Source organism: Euleptes europaea, chromosome 1 (assembly GCF_029931775.1).
Source record: "Euleptes europaea isolate rEulEur1 chromosome 1, rEulEur1.hap1, whole genome shotgun sequence".
Classification (NCBI taxonomy): Eukaryota; Metazoa; Chordata; class Lepidosauria; order Squamata; family Sphaerodactylidae; genus Euleptes; species Euleptes europaea.
In genome coordinates this window covers 136,959,825-136,977,793 of record NC_079312.1, presented here as the reverse complement: position 1 = coordinate 136,977,793, position 17,969 = coordinate 136,959,825, and the positions used below count along the sequence as shown (strand labels likewise).

Below are 17,969 nucleotides of genomic sequence, written 5' to 3'. Positions count from 1 at the left end.
GGTTTCTAGTGGACAAATAGACTTGCTCTCCCACCTTAAGCTCCCATCCCAGAGACCGGTGTTTGTCTGCCTGTTCCTTGTACTTGCTTTTTGCCCTCTCAAGATTCTTGAGCAGCCATGGCCAGGTAGATTTGACTACCTGAATCCACTCCTGAAGATCAGGGGTGGACTGGAGCTCTGGCGTGACGGGAGCGGAACCGAAAGGACCGAATTCCGTCCCGTATATTACTTGGAAGGGACTAAAGCCGGTAGAGGAATGAGGCGCATTGTTGTACGCATATTCGGCAAATGGCAGCAGGTCGACCCAGTCGTCCTGGTGGAAATTTACATAGCAGCGCAAATAACATTCTACCACCGCGTTTACTCGTACCGTTTGACCATCCGTCTGGGGGTGATAGGCGGAAGAAAGGCCCTGTTCCTCCACCCCCATTAGCTTCAGGAAGGCTCGCCAAAATTTGGCAACAAACTGGACCCCCCGGTCGGAGAGGACCTTCCTCGGGATCGAGTGTAGCCTGAGGACGTGTGTGACGAACAGTTTAGCCAAGCCCTGGGCTGAAGGAAGACCTGCACATGGAACGAAATGGACCTGTTTGGAAAAGAGGTCCGTGATTACCCAGAGAACCGTCTTTCCCCGACTTGGAGGTAGGTCGGTGATAAAATCCATGGCGATGACTTCCCAGGGTCGGGAGGGGTTCTCAAGCGGTTTGAGGAGCCCTGGGGGTTTTCCCATCCGTCTTTTGGCTGTGGCGCAAGTGGGGCAGCTGCGCACGTACAGCTCTACATCGGATCTTATACCGGGCCACCAAAACTGCCTCCGTACCAGGTGAAGAGTTTTTATGAAACCAAAATGACCCGCCAACCTGGCACCATGTACAAGTCCCAATACCTCTTTACGAAGGGAGGATGGGACATATAGTTTTCCCCCTTGCACCCACCAAGTGTTGGTTCGTTCCAAGCCCGTGGGGAGGAGATGGTGCTCCTCCTCCTGTAAGGAGGCGTCCCGGAGTCGCTGTTGGAAGGCTTCCGGGATACCTTTGAGCGTAGGGGGGGTGTCAGGTTGTTGGGCTTGGGACCGGGTAGTGACGGCTAAGCTAGGAACCTCCCCTCGCTGCTCAGGAGTGAACAGGGAGTCGACTGGGCGATCGAAATCGTTGTGATACTGGGGAAGTCGTGACAAAGCGTCAGCTAGGGCATTCTCTTCGCCAGGGACATGCTTGAGGGTGAACCGGAATTTTGCGAAGAATTGGGCCCACCGAATTTGTTTGGCGGTGAGCTTTCTAGCTCCCTTGAGAGCCTCGAGATTCTTGTGATCGGTACACACTTCAAACGGCAGCTCGGCACCTTCTAAAAAGTGCCTCCATATGGTGAGGGCATGTTTGACCGCCGCCGCCTCCTTCTCCCAAATAGCCCAGTTGATTTCGGACTGGGAAAACTTCTTGGAGAAGTAGGCGCAAGGTCTCAACCGCCCCCCTTCATCCCTCTGCAATAGGGCCCCGCCCATGGCCACATCCGAGGCATCCACTTGCACCACAAAAGGCTTGGTGCAATCCGGGTGGGCCAAAACGGGTTCGGATGAAAAAAGCAGCTTTAAACGTTCAAAAGCTTGCTGGCACTGGGGGGACCATTGCAAACGGGCTGAGGGAAGCGCGGCGCTAGCCCCCTTGTCCTTGGTACGCAACAGGGCAGTGAGGGGAAGCGCAACTTGGGCAAAGTTGGGAATGAAGTTGCGGTAAAAGTTAGCGAATCCCAAAAACTGCTGAAGCTGGCGGCGGGTAGTGGGGGGTTCCCAATCCCACACCGCCTGGACCTTTGCGGGGTCCATTTCTAACCCTTGGTGGGAAATCACGTACCCAAGAAATGTAATGGAAGGTTGGTGGAACTCACATTTGGACACCTTAGCATATAGTTTGTGCTCCCGCAGCCGCTGGAGCACTTCTCGCACTAGGCGTACATGTTCTTCCATGGTTTCAGAGTAAATAAGGATGTCATCGAGAAATACCACCACCCCCCGAAACAGCAAATCATGCAAAACCTTATTAATTAATTTCATAAACACACTGGGAGCCCCCGAAAGTCCGAAAGGCATGACTAGGTATTCAAACATTCCAAAACAGCTGGAAAAGGCTGTTTTGGGTTCGTCTCCTTCTTTAATGCGAATGCGGTGGTATGCTTCCACTAAGTCCAGTTTGGTGAAGATTCGGCCCTCCTTTAATTGTGCTAGAAGGTCGGGAATAAGAGGGAGAGGGTAAGCGTTAGACTGGGTGACGGCGTTTAGCCTACGAAAGTCAATGCACAGTCTTAAATCTCCCGTCTTTTTCTTCACAAAGAAGGCTGGGGCCGAATAAGGAGCCTTGGAAGGGCGTATGAAACCCCTCGCCAAGTTGGCATCCAGATAGTCCCGTAACACCGCCTTTTCACTAGGGCTCATGGGGTAAACCTTCCCTTTAGACAGTTTGCCTTCCCCCACAATTTCGATGGCGCAGTCCGTCTCTCTGTGGGGGGGTAGTTCGTCACATTCCCTAACATCAAAGACGTCCGCAAACTGCGAGTATTCAGTGGGCAGTTGAGGAGGAACGGTGGCTGGGGGGGGAGACCCTACCACAGCGGCGGCCGGAGACCGGACAACCCGTTCCTTGTCATGCAAACTACAGGGGTTTTCGGGAAACGAGAGCACCCGTTCAACCCAGTCGATGGACGGGTTGTGTCCCCGTAGCCAGTTCATCCCTAATACCACCGGGGTTACTATAGGGGCGATGGTAAAATACAAGCGTTCCCAATGTTCCCCCACGGACATAATCACGGCTGCAGTTCTGTGGGTCCCCGGGCCCCGTTTAAAATCACTCCCGTCCATTTGGGAAAAGCGGAGGGGTCCCGGAAGCCGCTTGCGCCGGACTCCCAGTTTCTTGGCTGTGTCCTCACTAATCATGGTGCGGGCACACCCCGAGTCAACCAAAGCGGGGAATTCTAAACTGGGACCCCCTTTTGGTAGGGAAAGGTGAACACGCACATATACATTGTCCTCTTGGGCGCTTACCATCGGTGGAGCTCCTTGCACAACAACAGGGGCGGTCTGCTGCGGAGCCCCCTCTACAGCAGACCGACGGCGTTTTTTGCCGGCTGTTCCCACTCTTCCTCCTCGCTGGAAGAGGGGGAAGGAGTGGTGGCGGTCGGGGACCCGTCCGAATCAAAAGTGGTACTTGTAATCCGGGACCCCGTCGGGCCAGTAGAAGTGGAGGCTCCGTCCTGGGGGCGCGCATGGAAAGCGGAGGGTGCGCCGGAACGTCGGCCCGGCGGTCCGCTCCTGCGGCGGGGCTGGTCCTCGGCAGTCGCCTTCTGTGGTTCAGTCGGGGCTTGGCGTGGGGGGTTGGGACGGCCCGAACGAGAGGGGCACTGTGACGCAAAGTGTCCCTTACCTCCGCAGGTCAGGCAGACACCGGTCTCAAAACGCTTGCGGCGTTCAGCAGCCGAGGGACCCCCGCTGCCCCCCAGTCGGAAGTCTCGGCCCCGGTCGCTCCGGGGTCTCGGGTCTCGTCCAATGCGTTGTTTGGACAAGGTCAAAAGTTGTTTGCGATTCTCGATGTCGGCAGCGTGGCGAACCCAACCTTCCACATCCGGGGGGTTCCCTTGCATGAAGGCCCAATGTTGGAGGTCCGGGTTGAGGCCCTCCCTGAAACACTGTACCAAAGTGGCCTCACTCCAGTCCAGGATTCGGCTGGCCAGTGACTGGAACTCACTTGCATACTGCGCCACCGACTTGGTCCCTTGGCGCAGTTGCATCAGGGAGGCTTTAGCCCGCTCTCCCAGAGTCGGGTCCTCAAAGCGGTTTCGGAGTGCTACCATAAACTCGTCCAGGGTTCGCAGCACCGGCGAGCGGAGTTCATACTGCAACACCATCCAGGCGGCCGCCTCCCCTTGCAGTAAGGAAGCCACGTACTGCACCCGGGACTCCTCGGAGGTGAAGGTTCGGCCTTGTTCTCGCATAAAAATGTCCACTTGGACCATGAAAAAGGTCAACTGGTCCCCTGAACCGTCATACGTGACTTTCAGGTCCCGACGGGACGGGAGGCTAGGAGGCGCGGGAGGGGCTGCCGGTGCTCCGTCCGGGAGATTGCCGGCGGGCGGTTGCACTTTCAGCGCGTCCAGGGCCGCTGCCATCTCACCCATCACCCGCTGCATGGTTTCCATCTGCTCCTGCATAGCTTGGCGATCCTCCTGCCACTGCTTGCGTTCTTCCTCCATCAGGGCCTCCTTGCGTGCCGGGTCCCCTTCGAGTCCCGTGCTGGGGAAGGCCAACCGGCGATCCTTCGCCGCGGTTCGGGAGAGAGACCAACCCTTGGGGGAGTCCAGCCAATTGTTAAAAAGTCCTCGGGGACGTCCGTCCCGGCCTTGGTCGGGGATGGGATCCCTAGGCTTCTTTGGCTTGGCACCCTCCTCCTTGGGGTCCGGTTTCTCCGGCACCACCGGTTCATTCGGTGCGTCAGGGGTAGTAGGGGTGTTTTCCTCGTCGCCTTGCATTCTGTCCCAAAAGGTACAGCAGCAGTCCGAGAGGCAGAGACCTGCAGCTTAATGTGAGAGATCCCCTCTCTCTGAGTTTACTTCTCCAAATCAAATGTTCAGACGTTGATAAAGAAACAAAGGATTTATTGAAGACATCAGGAGATGAGACAGGCACAGGTAGAAAGCTGCAAGTGAGGGGCTATTCGGGTTTACAGAATATATTGACTCCAGGGCACTGGGGCACTGGGGTTCACACTTATTGTTATGGGAAGTTACAAGCTTGGCATAATACAAAACATCAGACGAGTCCCAGGAAGTCTGGTGAAGCTATCACACTTCCAAGGCCGCATCGGCCTGAGGGAGTACTGACAGGAAGAACAGCGGGGGGGAAGATACTAGGGGCAATCAGGCCTGGCGCCTGAGACCAGAAGGTGTGAACTGCTTTTACGAGTTCACTGATAACAAAGCAAAAGCAGGTGATGGAAAGCAGAGACACATAGACAGAGACCCTCACAAATACTCTAGGTGAGGTCTAACCAGAGCAGAGTAAAGTGATACCATCACTTTTGTGTGATCTGGACACTATACTTCTGTTGATACAGCCCAAGATCGCATTTGCTTTTTTAGCTACTGCATCACACTGCTAACTCATGCAGGGCTGGTGCTACCATTAGGCGAACTAGGCGGTTGCCTAGGGCGCAGACCTCAGAGGGGCGCAGAACTGGCCTGAGCGGCACAGTTTTAAACTGATTCGTTTCTTGGAAAAAATGCAACTGACAAGTTAAATATATATTTTTATTTTAAGATAAGTACCACAACAGTGCTATGGAATATAATTAATTATAACGTCTTATAAAAAGTTTTGCGCTTTTATTTTTTCTACAAGACATTTGTTTTTGAAAATTGGTTAGCAATGGGGGGCACAAGTAGTTAGCCTTGCCTAGAGGCGCAAAAATGACTGGCACCGGCCCTGGACTCATGTTCAGTGTTCGGTCTACTAAGACCCCAAGATCCTTTTCACACACACTACTGCTAAGACAAGTCTCCCCCATCCTATAATTATGCCTTTGATTTTTCCTACTTAAATGCAGAACTTTACATTTATCTCTATTCAAATTCATTTTATTAGTTTTAGCCCAATTCTCCAGCCTGTCAGGTTAGAGACCCTAGAGCGGCAGATAGTGGGTGTTGCCTAATACAAAAGTCCAAGTTCTCCCCATGGTATCCGTTATTCAAATCGAATAAGTTCTTTTCAAATTATTTAATGGAACTTTCGGACCCAGGGTTAAGGAGAGCATTTACTATGGCATGATTTCAAATGATGCCTTCAGCATTCACCTATGGTAGATATAAAAAAATTCCTCATAACCTAAGGCTATGTCCCTGCTCCTCAGGTTCAATAGAGGATCTCCCACATATATTGTTTAGTTGCCCATTTTATAACTCCATTCGTTTTAAATTAACCCAGCAGATTGATACACAAAAGCACCAATGCACATTAGGTGTCTACTTCACTCTAATTAGCATAACCTATAGATACTGGCCGAAGGCTGTCTCTAAGCAAGTTCTAGGTCTTGTGATCTTAGTAACTAGAAACCACATACCTAAAGATGAAGGTAATTCAGAGCTCTCTACTGGTGAAAGGCCGTACCAGGCACAGAGAGCATGATTTGTTGGTTCATGGCTCCCGGATGCCAACTTCCCAAAGCTTCCATGCGTGTGCGTATGAATACATAGTGTTCTAAACCAGCCCTTATATCTGGGCATCACATAACCAATATGTGGCTGTCTGTAACATTTTAAAAAATGTATCCATGCCACTCTGGGTGTTGTGGGTTATACATTTTGTATGGTTTTAATCTGGACATCGTTCAGGTCTGTGCCTGAAACGTTAATGGAAGTTGATTTGATTTAGCGCGGTGTTCTCATTTTGGGACCTCTCCCCGACCACTGCTGCAAAACGGAACAAAAGACTTAGAGCGGATATGTCTAAGATGCCCAGTCTGCGGCGGGGGACGGAAACCTACCTCGTGGTAGTGAGTTGATCTATGAATGAATGGGAAAGATTTCCAAAAATTAATTCACAGTAGGTAGCCGTGTTAGTCTGCCTGCAGTAGTAGAAAAGACTAACAAGAATATTTTTGGAAATCTTTCCCATTCATTCATAGATCGACTCACACCCGCTAAATTAATTCCCAGTGGGTAGCCGTGTTGGTCTGTCTGCAGTAGTAGAAAAGGGCAAGCGTCCAGTAGCACCTTAAAGACTAACAAGACTTATTTTTGGAAATCTTTCCCATTCATTCATAGATCGACTCACCCCCACTAAATTAATTCCCAGTGGGTAGCCGTGTTAGTCTGTCTGCAGTAGTAGAAAAGAGCAAGTGTCCAGTCGTGCCTTAAAGACTAACAAGAATACTTTTGGAAATCTTTCCCATTCATTCATAGATCGACTCACACCCGCTAAATTAATTCCCAGTGGGTAGCCGTGTTAGTCTGCCTTCAGTAGTAGAAAAGGGCAAGAGTCCAGTCGCACCTTAAAGACTAACAGGCTCACGAAAGCTCCTACCCTGCCAGAAAATATTTTTGTTAGTCTTTAAGGTGCGACTGGACTCTTGGTCTTTTCTACTCGTGGTAGGGATGTGCGGGGAAGTGATCGCAAGCCCATGCAGAAGAACCAGCGCGCCGCTCGAGCGTCCTGCAGGGGGCGTCGGTTCGCGGGACGCAAGGCTCCTCCGCGCCCTCCCCGGGCTTCGAGGGAAGGAGGGGCGGGGCGGGGCGAGGGCGCGCGCGCGGCTGGGTCCGGTCCCGGCGGCGGCTGCTGCTGCAAGAGGACGAGGCGGCGATGCTGCTGGCGGCGCGCGCCGATTACCTGGCGCCTTGGTGGGCGTCCTGGCTGCACGGGCTCCCCCACCTGAGCCTGAGCCTGCAGCCCGTGCCCAGCGCCTTCCGGCCGAAGGACCCCGACTACCAGCAGGTGCGCTCTCCTTTCCCCCCGCGCCGCGTTGCCCTCGTCGCGGCCGCTTCCTCCGCTCCTTCCCCCTGCAAGGGGCTGGCTGACCTTGCCTACGGCGCTTTGCAAGCCCTCCCAGTCGCCGGAGCTGGGGGGGAGGGGGGGGGTGAGGCTGAGTGAGATCCATTCACTTCCATTCATTGGCGGCTTGCTTTGGCTATACCGTTGGTTATTCAGAATGCCCTTCTGCATTTTGGAATCTCTTATTTTGCGACGGTCTCGTCTTTAGTTCCTAGAAACTGCTCTGCTTCTCTATTGAGGTTTGGAGCGGGGGGCTGCAGGGGGGGGCTGCACTGCTTCTCTGCATGGTATCAGAGGCGGTGTAAAGGAGTGAGATCATTGCCCTTGGGGGTGGGGGGGGGAGTTCTGGGCCGTCAATCGCGGCCTTACCCACTGAGAGTAGCGGGACCCCCCCCCTTTCCCCGGCATGCCCTCTCTACCATTGCTGCAACTCGCTGCCCCCTTTGTTCCCCCCAATGGCTGCTCCGCGCTGCTCAAATCCTCCCGATGCGTCCTCGGGAGCTCGCTGTGATTTGCTGCCTGGGGCCGTTTCCTCTCCCCCGTGCTGGTGCAGCGCCGTCCCCCAGGACCCCCGCCAGAAAGCAGCCTGCCCGCCAGGATTCAGGCCTGCTGCAGAGCCTCTGCCCCGCCCCCCCCCCCCCCGTCCAGCCTTCTTCCCCCAGCAGATCAAGTGGTCAACCAGGCTTCCTCGGTTATGGCCCCCGTAGAAGGATCCGTGGACTCCCAAAAAAACAAATCAGTGGGTTCTAGATCAAATCAAGCCTGAACTGACCCTAGAAGCTAAAATGACTCAACTGAGGGTGTCGTATTTTGGTCACGTCATGAGACGACAAGAGTCACTGGAAAAGACAGTCATGCTAGGAAAAGTTGAGGGCAGCAGGAAAAGAGGAAGACCCAACAAGAGATGGATTGACTCAATAAAAGAAGCCACAGCCTTCAATTTGCAGGATCTGAGCAAGGCTGTCAAAGACAGGACATTTTGGAGGACTTTCATTCATAGGGTCGCCATGAGTCGGAAGCGACTTGACGGCACTTAACACACACACACACACAGAAGGATCCACGGTCCTGAGTAGCCTGCGCTTGCTCGTTGGACTTATTTGGAGGCTTTTTAATAACAAGGTGTGCTTGAGGAGTGAAGCCGACACGAATTGCAAATTACAATGAACACATTTCTGTAATTTGAACTTTGTAAATGTTTAAAAGAAGTTGAGTTCAGTGTTAGCATGACGCTCCCGGAAGGCTGTGATTTGATCTGTTCTAGGTGTTGGAGTAGAGTGTTACGGATTCCGTGGACTGCCAAAAAAACAAATCAGTGGGTTATAGATCAAATCAAGCCTGAACTGACCCTAGAAGTTAAAATGACTAAACTGAGGCTGTCGTATTTTGGTCACGTCATGAGATGACAAGAGTCACTGGAAAAGACAGTCATGCTAGGAAAAGTTGAGGGCAGCAGGAAAAGAGGAAAACCCAACAAGAGATGGATGGACTCAATAAAGGAAGCCACAGCCTTCAATTTGCAAGATCTGAGCAAGGCTGTCAAAGATAGGACATTTGGGAGGAGTTTCATTCATAGGGTCGCCATGAGTCGGAAGCGACTTGACGGCACTTAACACACACAGAGAAGGATCCACGGTCCTGAGTAGCTTGCGCTTGCTGATGACGGGCCGTTGGACCTATTTGCTGGCTTTTTAATAACAAGGTGTGTTTGACAGAAAACGCAACATTTCTGAGGAGTGAAGCTGACACGAATTGCAAATTACAATGAACACATTTCTGTAATTTGAACTTTGTAAATGTTTAAAAGAAGCTGAGTTCAGTGTTAGCATGACGCTACCCGAAGGCTGTGTTTTGATCTGTTCTAGTACATGTGAGGGGAGCGTTTTCCACTGGGCTTCCTGGCATTAGATTCCCTCCTTCATCTGCTGTCTCCTGCCTCAAACCATCTTTTATCGGGGTGTACGGTAGGGTAGAAAACCATTGTCCAGTTTTCATTTAGCTGAATCCCAGTGTGGGAGTGAACCTTGTAAATAATGCTCCCATTAACTTCCATTAATTAGTGGCTTGCTTTAGATATACCATTGGTTATTCAGAATGAACTTCTGTATTTTGGAATCTCTATTTTGCGACGGTCTCATCTTTAGTTCCTAGAAACTGCTTTGCTTCTCTAATGACTGTGAAAGAGTTTCGTTATTCCTCTGTATTTGAGGTTTGTATTTTGGAGCGGAGAGTTGCAAGGGGGCTGCACTGCTTCTCTGCATGGTATCAGAGGCGGTGTAAAGGGTCCTGTCTCTAAGTAAAGCAAAATGTTTATTGTCCTCTTTCTATTATAAGCGGGAATTTTTATTCAAGGAGCTGTGTGCTAGTTCAAGAGGTGGAAGGGAGACCACAGGGGTCCTAACAAGCTTGCCAAAAGAGGCTTTATAAAATCAGAACATCCTTAGCAGCGTACGCTTGGTGCTTTTTGAATTTATGAAGTTCTTGTGATGTCTGCATATGTAGCTGAGAGGTGTATGTTTTTGTGAGCCGGAAATTGCATGTGATACTGAGAACTTGACCTTCTTACTAGATGCCTTGTTCTGGGGCATCCTTGCATGATTATCACTGTCAGTGATCCAGAATTGACAACCTTCGTAACAACTGCAGGACTCTTGATTATTTAAATGGGACTTTAACGACTTCTGAAAGTTTGCAAAGCGCTCTGCCGATCTAAACTGCGGAGGCTACGTTTGTGTGTGTGTGCTGTCAAGACCTTCTGACTTATGATGACCCCTGGTGGGGTTTTCAAGGCAAGAGATGTTCCAAGGTGGTTTGCCACTGCCTGCCTCCGCGTCACAGCCCTGGTATTCCTTGGAGGTCTCCCTTCCAAATATTTGCCAAAGTCGACCATGTTTAGCTTCTGAGATGTGACGATATCAGGCTAGCCTGGGCTATCCGGGTTTGGACGGAGGTTACCTAGACCTGCTGTTTTAGCCATGGGATCAGGCAGATTCAGGCATGTGTTGGGCAAAGCATGCAGTTGCAGGTGAAGTGACCATTATGCAACTCAGTATCAATTTATTAGAAGATTAACCATCCTAAAGGATCAAAAAGTTCTGAATGCGGTCCAGAATGGGGCGGCCTGGGCCCTTACAGGGGCCCCATCAACAGCACATTCGCCAGCTGCACTGGCTCCAGGTCAAGCACTGGACAAGGTTCAAGGTGCCGGTATTGACCTTAAAAGCCTTAAACTGTCTGGGACCATCATATCTTCAGGACCGCCTCTCCCGTTACGCCCCCCCCCCCTCCAAGAACATTGTGTCCCACAAATAACAATCTGCTGGTGGTACTTTGCCCGAAACTTATCTGGTTGTCCTCAACCAGGGCTAAGGTTTTTTTGGCCTTGGCCCCCAACGTAGTGGAACTCTCTGTCAAATGAGACCAGGGCCCTAGCACAGGGCCTGCAAGACGGAGATATTCCACCAGTCTTATGGTTGAGGACAGCAAAGGTTCTTTCAGCTGGCCTCTCCTCCCCTCTTCCCCTTCCTCTTTTTCCCCCTCCCCCCTCCCCTTTCTCCTCCCCTTTCTCCTCCCCTTTCTTCCCTTCCCCCTCCCCTTTCTTCCCTTCCCCCTCCCCTCCTTTCCTCCCCCCTTTTCCTTTCCCTACTTGTTTTTCCCCTGATCCTATTTTATGCCCATCCATCAACATCTTCTGGCTCCTCACAATTGGCAGGCATGGTTCTTCTGATCCTGGAAAGAATAACATCATCTGAGAGCCATGATCAGGGGCCATTATTGTTTGTTACTATTTAAGGTTTTAATTATTATAGAATCATAGAGTTGGAAGGGACCACCAGGATCATCTAGTCCAACCCCCTGCACAATGCAGGAAATTCTGAACTACCTCCTCCCCACTACCCCAGTGACCCATACTTCATGCCCAGAAGATGGCCAAGGTGCCCTCCCTCTCATGATCTGCCTGAGGTTATAGAATCAGCATTTCTGTCAGATAGCCATCTAGCCTCTGCTTAAAAACCTCCAGGGAAGGAGAGGTTACCACCTCCCAAGGAAGCCTGTTCCACTGAGAAACTGCTCTAACTGTTAGAAAATTCTTCCTAATGTCTAGATGGAAACTCTTTTGATTTAATTTCAACCCGTTGGTTCTGGTTTGACCTTCTGGAGCAACAGAAAACAACTCTGCACCATCCTCCATATGACACCCCTTCAAGTACTTGAAGATGGTTCTCATATCCCCTCTCAGTCTTCTCCTCTTCAGGCTAAACATACCCAGTTCCTTCCACCTTTCCTCAGAGGATTTGGTCTCCAGACCCCTCACCATCTTTGTTGCCCTCCTCTGGACCTGTTCCAGCTTGTCTACATCTTTCTTAAATTGTGGTGCCCCAAACTGAACACAGTACTCTAGGTGAGGTCTAACCAGAGCAGAGTAAAGTGATACCATCACTTTGCGTGATCTGGACACTATACTTCTGTTGATACAGCCCAAGATCGCATTTGCCTTTTTAACTACTGCATCACACTGCTGACTGATGTTCAGTGTTTGGTCTACTAAGACCCCAAGATCCTTTTCGCACACACTACTGCTGAGTCAAGTCTCCCCCATTCTATAATTATGCATTTGATTTTTCCTATCTAAATGCAGAACTTTACATTTATCTTTGTTGAAGTGCATTATATTAATTTTAGCCCAATTCTCAAGCCTGTCAAGGTCATCCTGTATCCTGGCTCTGTCATAAGAACATAAGAAAGGCCCTGCTGGATCAGACCAAGGCCCATCAAGTCCAGCAGTCTGTTCACACAGTGGCCAACCAGGTGTCTCTAGGAAGCCACAAACAAGACGGCTGCAGCAGCACCATCCTGCCTGTGTTCCACAGCACCTAAGATAATACGGTCTTCTACTGTATTTGCTACCCCTCCTAATTTAGTATCATCTGCAAATTTAATAAGTGTCCCCTCTATTCCTTCATCCAAATCATTTATAAAGATATTGAACAACACAGGGCCAAGGACTAGTTACTTTTCTCCAAGTGGATGAGGAACATTAACAAGCACTCTCTGGGGCGCGATCTGTCAACCAGTTACAGATCCACCTAACAGAAATAGGATCTAAACCACATTTTCCCAATTTGTCAACTAGAATACTATGTGGAACCTTATCAAAAGCCTTACAGAAATCAAGATAAACTATGTCTACAGCATTCCCCTGATCCAGCAAGGTAGCAACTTTGTCAAAAAAGGAGATAAGATTAGTCTGACATGACTTGTTCTTGAGAAACCCGTGCTGGCTCTTAGTAATCAGATACATCCTTTCTAAATGCTCAAGGACTGTTTGATGATTTGTTCAAAAACTTTTCCCTGTATAGACATCAGGCTGATGGGTCGGTAGTTACCCGGATCCTCCTTTTTCCCCTTCTTGAAGATGGGGACAACATTTGCCCGCCTCCAATCTTCTGGCACCTTACCTGTTCTCCAAGACTTCTCAAAAATAATGGACAGAGGCTCAGAAATTACATCTGTAAGTTCTTTGAGAACCCTTGGATGCAATTAGTCTGGCCCTGAGGACTTTGTTTCATTTAAAGAAACTAGGTGTTTGTGCACTACCCCAATGCCAATCCTTGGCTGCAAATCCCTTCCCTCATCATGTTTTCTGTTCATGCCATGTTGAGCACCGCTTCCCTCGCAAGAAAAGACTGAGGAAAAGTAGAAATTGAGGAGTTCTGCCCTCTCTTCATCTCCTGTTACAATTTCACTTTCCAGTCCCCGCGATGGGCTTATCTTGTCCTTGTTCTTATTCTTATTCTGTACATAGGAAAGAACCCTTTTTTGTTGTGTTTAGCATCTCTCGCTAGCCTAAGCTCATACTGAGCTTTAGCTTTCCTAACACTCTCCCTACAAGCACTAGTTATTTGTTTATATTCCTTTGTGGCTATAAGGCCCTCCTTCCATTTCCTAAATGAGTCTTTTTTATTTCTCAACTCTTTAAAAAGCTGTTTATAAAGCCACTCTGGCCTCTTTAGGCTTCTCCCATTTTTTCCTTCTCATAGGAATGGTTTGTGATTGTGAATGGTATTTCATTTTTAAGAAACTCCCACCCTTCTTGAACTCCCTTCTCCTTAAGTATTTCTGACCATGGGATTCTACCTAGCATAAGTTTAACCTTGTTAAAATTAGCTATCCTAAAGTCCAACCTATATGTCTGACTACGTACAGTTTTTCCTTTCCCCAAGACTGTAAATTCCAAGATTACATGGTCACTACTACCCAGGGTGCCTACTACTTTAACCTCATTAACCAGTTCTTCCCTGTTGGTGAGAATCAAATCTAAGATAGCAGATCCCCTTGTTTCCCTGTCCACTTTCTGGAAAAGGAAGTTTTCAGCAAGACAAGTCAGGAATGTATTGGATCTTGCATTTTTAGCAGAGTTTGTCTTCCAACAGATATCCGGGTGGTTAAAATCTCCCATGACCACCATGTCCCATCTCTTTGAGAACTTTGTAATCTGGTCTAGGAGTGTCGCATCCAAGTCCTCTGCCTGGTTTGGTGGTTGATAGCAGACCCCCACCATAATATCACTATTATTTCTTACTCCTTTTATTTTTATCCATAGAGTCTCGACTGAACTTCCTTGCTCAGATTCATGTACTTCACAAGTGTACGCATCTTTGACATATAATGCTACTCTTTCCCCCTTCCTTATCTGTCTATCCCTTTTAAACAAGTTGTACCCCTCAATCTCAATATTCCAATCATGAGTGATATCCCACCAAGTTTCAGTAATGCCTATTAGGTCAAAATCCCCTTCCTGTATAAGGGCTTCAAGTTCTTCTTGCTTGTTTCTCATACTCTGCGCATTACTATACAGACATCGGAGTCCATGGTTTATGTGCCCTGAGGTTTTTGTTTCTGAACTTACCCGTGAGTTTGTTTCCTCGTATACATGGCACTCCCTGCAAATCTTTATTGTTCTCATCTCTGGTTATTGTCATCATGCTAGGGTTTAAGTTCTTGTCTCCCTCCCCCATAGGATTTAGTTTAAAGCCCTCCTTATCAGGTTGGCAAGGCTCTCACCAAGCACATTTTTCCTACCCTCGTGAGGTGCAAACCATCTCCCAATAGAAGACTTTCATCTCGAAAGCATAAGCCGTGATCCAAAAATCCAAATCTTCTTGAGGACACCACCTACGCAGCCAGTCATTAATTTGTAGTATTGTTCATAAGGTATTTATGATTTTAACTGTAATTTTATACTGTTAGCCACCCTGAGCCCGGTAAGGGCGGGATAAAAATATAATAAATATAAATAAATAGTCCCAAAACATAAGCTGTATAATGTCTTTTCATTAGGAACCCCCCCCCCAACATAACCCAGAATAGTGTGCAGGTTTTTGAATTCTCTAGAACTGTTCAATAGTGTGGATGTTGGGCAGGGGGAGAGGTGGGGGAGAGAGAAATGTTTCAGGCCTAGTTCTCAGTGCCACCTGCTACATCCTGTGTTGAATACCAGGCAGTCTTGAATAAATTGGGTGGAGCTGGTATTGGGTTCTACCTTCAGCCTTATGGGAAGAAGCAAACATGGATGCCTCCAACTGAACAAATACAAACCTGTAGTTGATCAAACATCTCTTTAGCACCAGACAGAATGCGCAGGTCTTTTACAAGGCTAAGAACCAAGGGAAAACATATGATGTGCTGAGTAAAGAATCCCTGGGTTGTATTACTGGGGGGTGGGGGGTTGAATCTGAAAGGCATGGCCTGTTCCCAAATAATCTTCCTCCAGTAGAAGAACTGGTGTATTGCTTAGTATGAAAGTTGTTCTAGACATGAGGATTAGAAGGTGGACAGAGGCCATGCGGTCATTCTCTTATTCCTGCCTCAAGTAGTGTATATGTGTCCTTGTTTATTGGTTACTACCGTGTATGTATATATGAGGCCTTGCACTGGATTCATCCATCTCTCACACAGGGTGCATGTAGTACTTTAAAGTGGGGCATGTAGTAGATGACCAAAAGTTACTGCCCATTAACTGTAGGTAGGCAGTGGCTGGTAAGGCATGCTCGTCCAGATGTTCTGCTTGCTGGCTCCATCTGAAATATACTGCTCTCTCTTAAGGCAGGAGCCCAGTGGCCCTTGGATCTCATACAGTGCTTGAATGTTGGCCAAGGCTTTCTCATCCCTGTTTCACCTTTCCATCAGGATGCACCAAGGGGTATTCGGTTTTAGCCCTTCTTAACATGGAAAGGAGGACTTCAGAACCAGCCAGCGTCATGCTTGCAAAGGCTACACATTCTGAAGCTGCAGTTGTGTTATTCTATTGCTGTAAAAACAAAAAAGGAGCCTTAAAAATGGATTTACAGTGGTGTGAACTTCCAGGTGCTAGGGCCCGCTTCATCAAATGCACAAATTGTAGCCACAGTCAGCAAACCAAATATACTACATGAAACAAAAATGTGAAGTGTGGTGTTAAAAGGCCATGAAAGAAAGAATAAACTTCTGTGAACTTCCCTAAGTAAGCAATATAGGCCCATTCACAGCAGATGTGAGAAGTCCCCCTAATTTTGTTGAGTTAATTTAGTGCCCTGTACTTGGTGAGATCTGGATGGTCCAAGCTTGCCTGATCTCATCAGATCTTGGCTGCTAAGCGGGTTGGCCCTGGTTAGTACTTGGATGGGAAACCACCAAAGAAGTGCAGGGTCGCAATTCACAGGCAGGCAATGGCAAACAACCTCTGAACATCTCTTGCCTTGAAAACCTTGCAGGGTCGCCATAAATTGGCTGCAGCTTGGCGGCAGTTCTCACACACCCTGTGGCAGCTCACAAACATTTTCTCCATTTAAGTCCAGGTCAATGTAGTGTTTGCGAAGGCTGGATCTTGGACTCCATTCCCCTTCTCCCTGCTTGAACTGGAGAGTTGTAGAGCCTAAAGCTTAATACCATTTAACTCAGTTTGGTTAATAAACAGTGCCCTTTTATCCTCTGAAGACAGGCATAGCATAGTTTTACCACTGTGATAAAAACTGCCTTTCGCATCTGGGAAAAAAACCCTACTTATTCCCAGTTTAAAATCTTAGCACTAAATATCGTAGTACTGCCCTTTCAATACATATCACGTTGCTTGGGATTTCAGTTCGGTTTTAGATACATATTCAAGTTGTGATGATATAAAGTAACAGATTTATAGATTAAACACTGAAATGTGCATATAAAAACCAAAATGGGCTAAATTGTTGATGGATGTAGTTTTACATACTGAACACCTAATAGCCTGTATCAAGGTGATTTCTAAAAATGTCTGTGAAGTCTCTGGCCTCATCTAAAAATTAAACTGGCAGGCAATGCGCTCTCTGCCTTCAGAGCTGGATTTGCAATTACTTAGCAGCAATCGTTAGCCATTCTGGAGCCTCTGTTCTTTCTGCCTTATTTAACAAAACCTTTCCACCTATGGCTTTCCTTGACATTCACTTGTTTCCTTTTTAGCATCTGCATATCCAGGCTTCTTCCTACATGAATGCTAGTGCTGGGGCCCTCATACCCAGCAGACAAAGATGCATTCAGACTCTGAAAGATAGGAAATTGTTACTTTTCTCTTTTAACCGACATACAAGCATAGACTAATGTTCAGTTTTTTCCTACTTATGTTCATGTGGATTTTAAAGGTTAAAATAGATCTGCACATATAGGCACCATTTTTACATGTCAGGTACAGATTATTGTGTACTTCGATACAGGCTCTCAAGTACAAACTGTTAAGAAGCACTATCTTTCCATAGCATAGTGAATCAGTTTTCAAGTTTTCCTGATTAACACCAGGACAAGCCTTGTAGAAACTGGTAATTACCTGCCCCCTCCCCAAAACTGTTTTTCTTGTGGCTATTGCAAACCCAGATTTAAGATCACATCTGATGGATCGTATCCTGCTTGTACTTTGTATGGTGCATTTGTCAGCTGCTACCTGTTAAGTTGCTGTGTGTGACCATGGTACTATCACAATGAGTTCCCATGTGTAATTCTATCCCTGCCACCCCTGTTTGCCCATTTCAAAATCCTGGAGGGTTGTTTGTGGGTGAAAGTTTTCCAATTATGCTGGCAGGCATGCTGAGTCCAAACTGGGCTAATTGAATCCAGGACTTTGAGTAATTCCCCATGTGGCTGAGACATGCGCATCTCTGATATGCCAGGAGCTAGCACTGCAGACAGCAAAAGTGGGTAATGGTATTGACAGATCTGGAGGGGGAAGAGTGGAAGTGGTGGGAAACAGCACTTATAGGAACATAACTGCAGCCAATCTGTTGGTGGTGTGCCGAGCAGACAAACTAATGGAATTGAATAGAGCTTCAGTTTGGAAAAGGAAGCACGGGAGTGTTTTCATCTTAACCTGTAAGAAGTAGATTATGGGTATTCTAATGGCCTTTATAATAATATGGCTACTGAACTGAATTGGGCTAAA

The 17,969-nt window shown here is 48.3% G+C and overlaps 1 protein-coding gene across 2 annotated transcripts in view; it reads left to right on the top strand.

The window, feature by feature from the left end:
- The first annotated feature begins 7,317 nt into the window (after nt 1–7,317).
- TTYH2 (tweety family member 2) overlaps nt 7,318–17,969 on the top strand; it is an 85,775-nt gene continuing 75,123 nt past the window's right edge. For both annotated transcript variants that reach the window (XM_056855523.1, XM_056855515.1), the window contains exon 1: nt 7,318–7,471. In XM_056855523.1, coding sequence (XP_056711501.1) covers nt 7,340–7,471 — 132 coding nt within the window. In that variant the 5' untranslated portion in view covers nt 7,318–7,339. The remainder of the gene's footprint in view (nt 7,472–17,969) is intronic.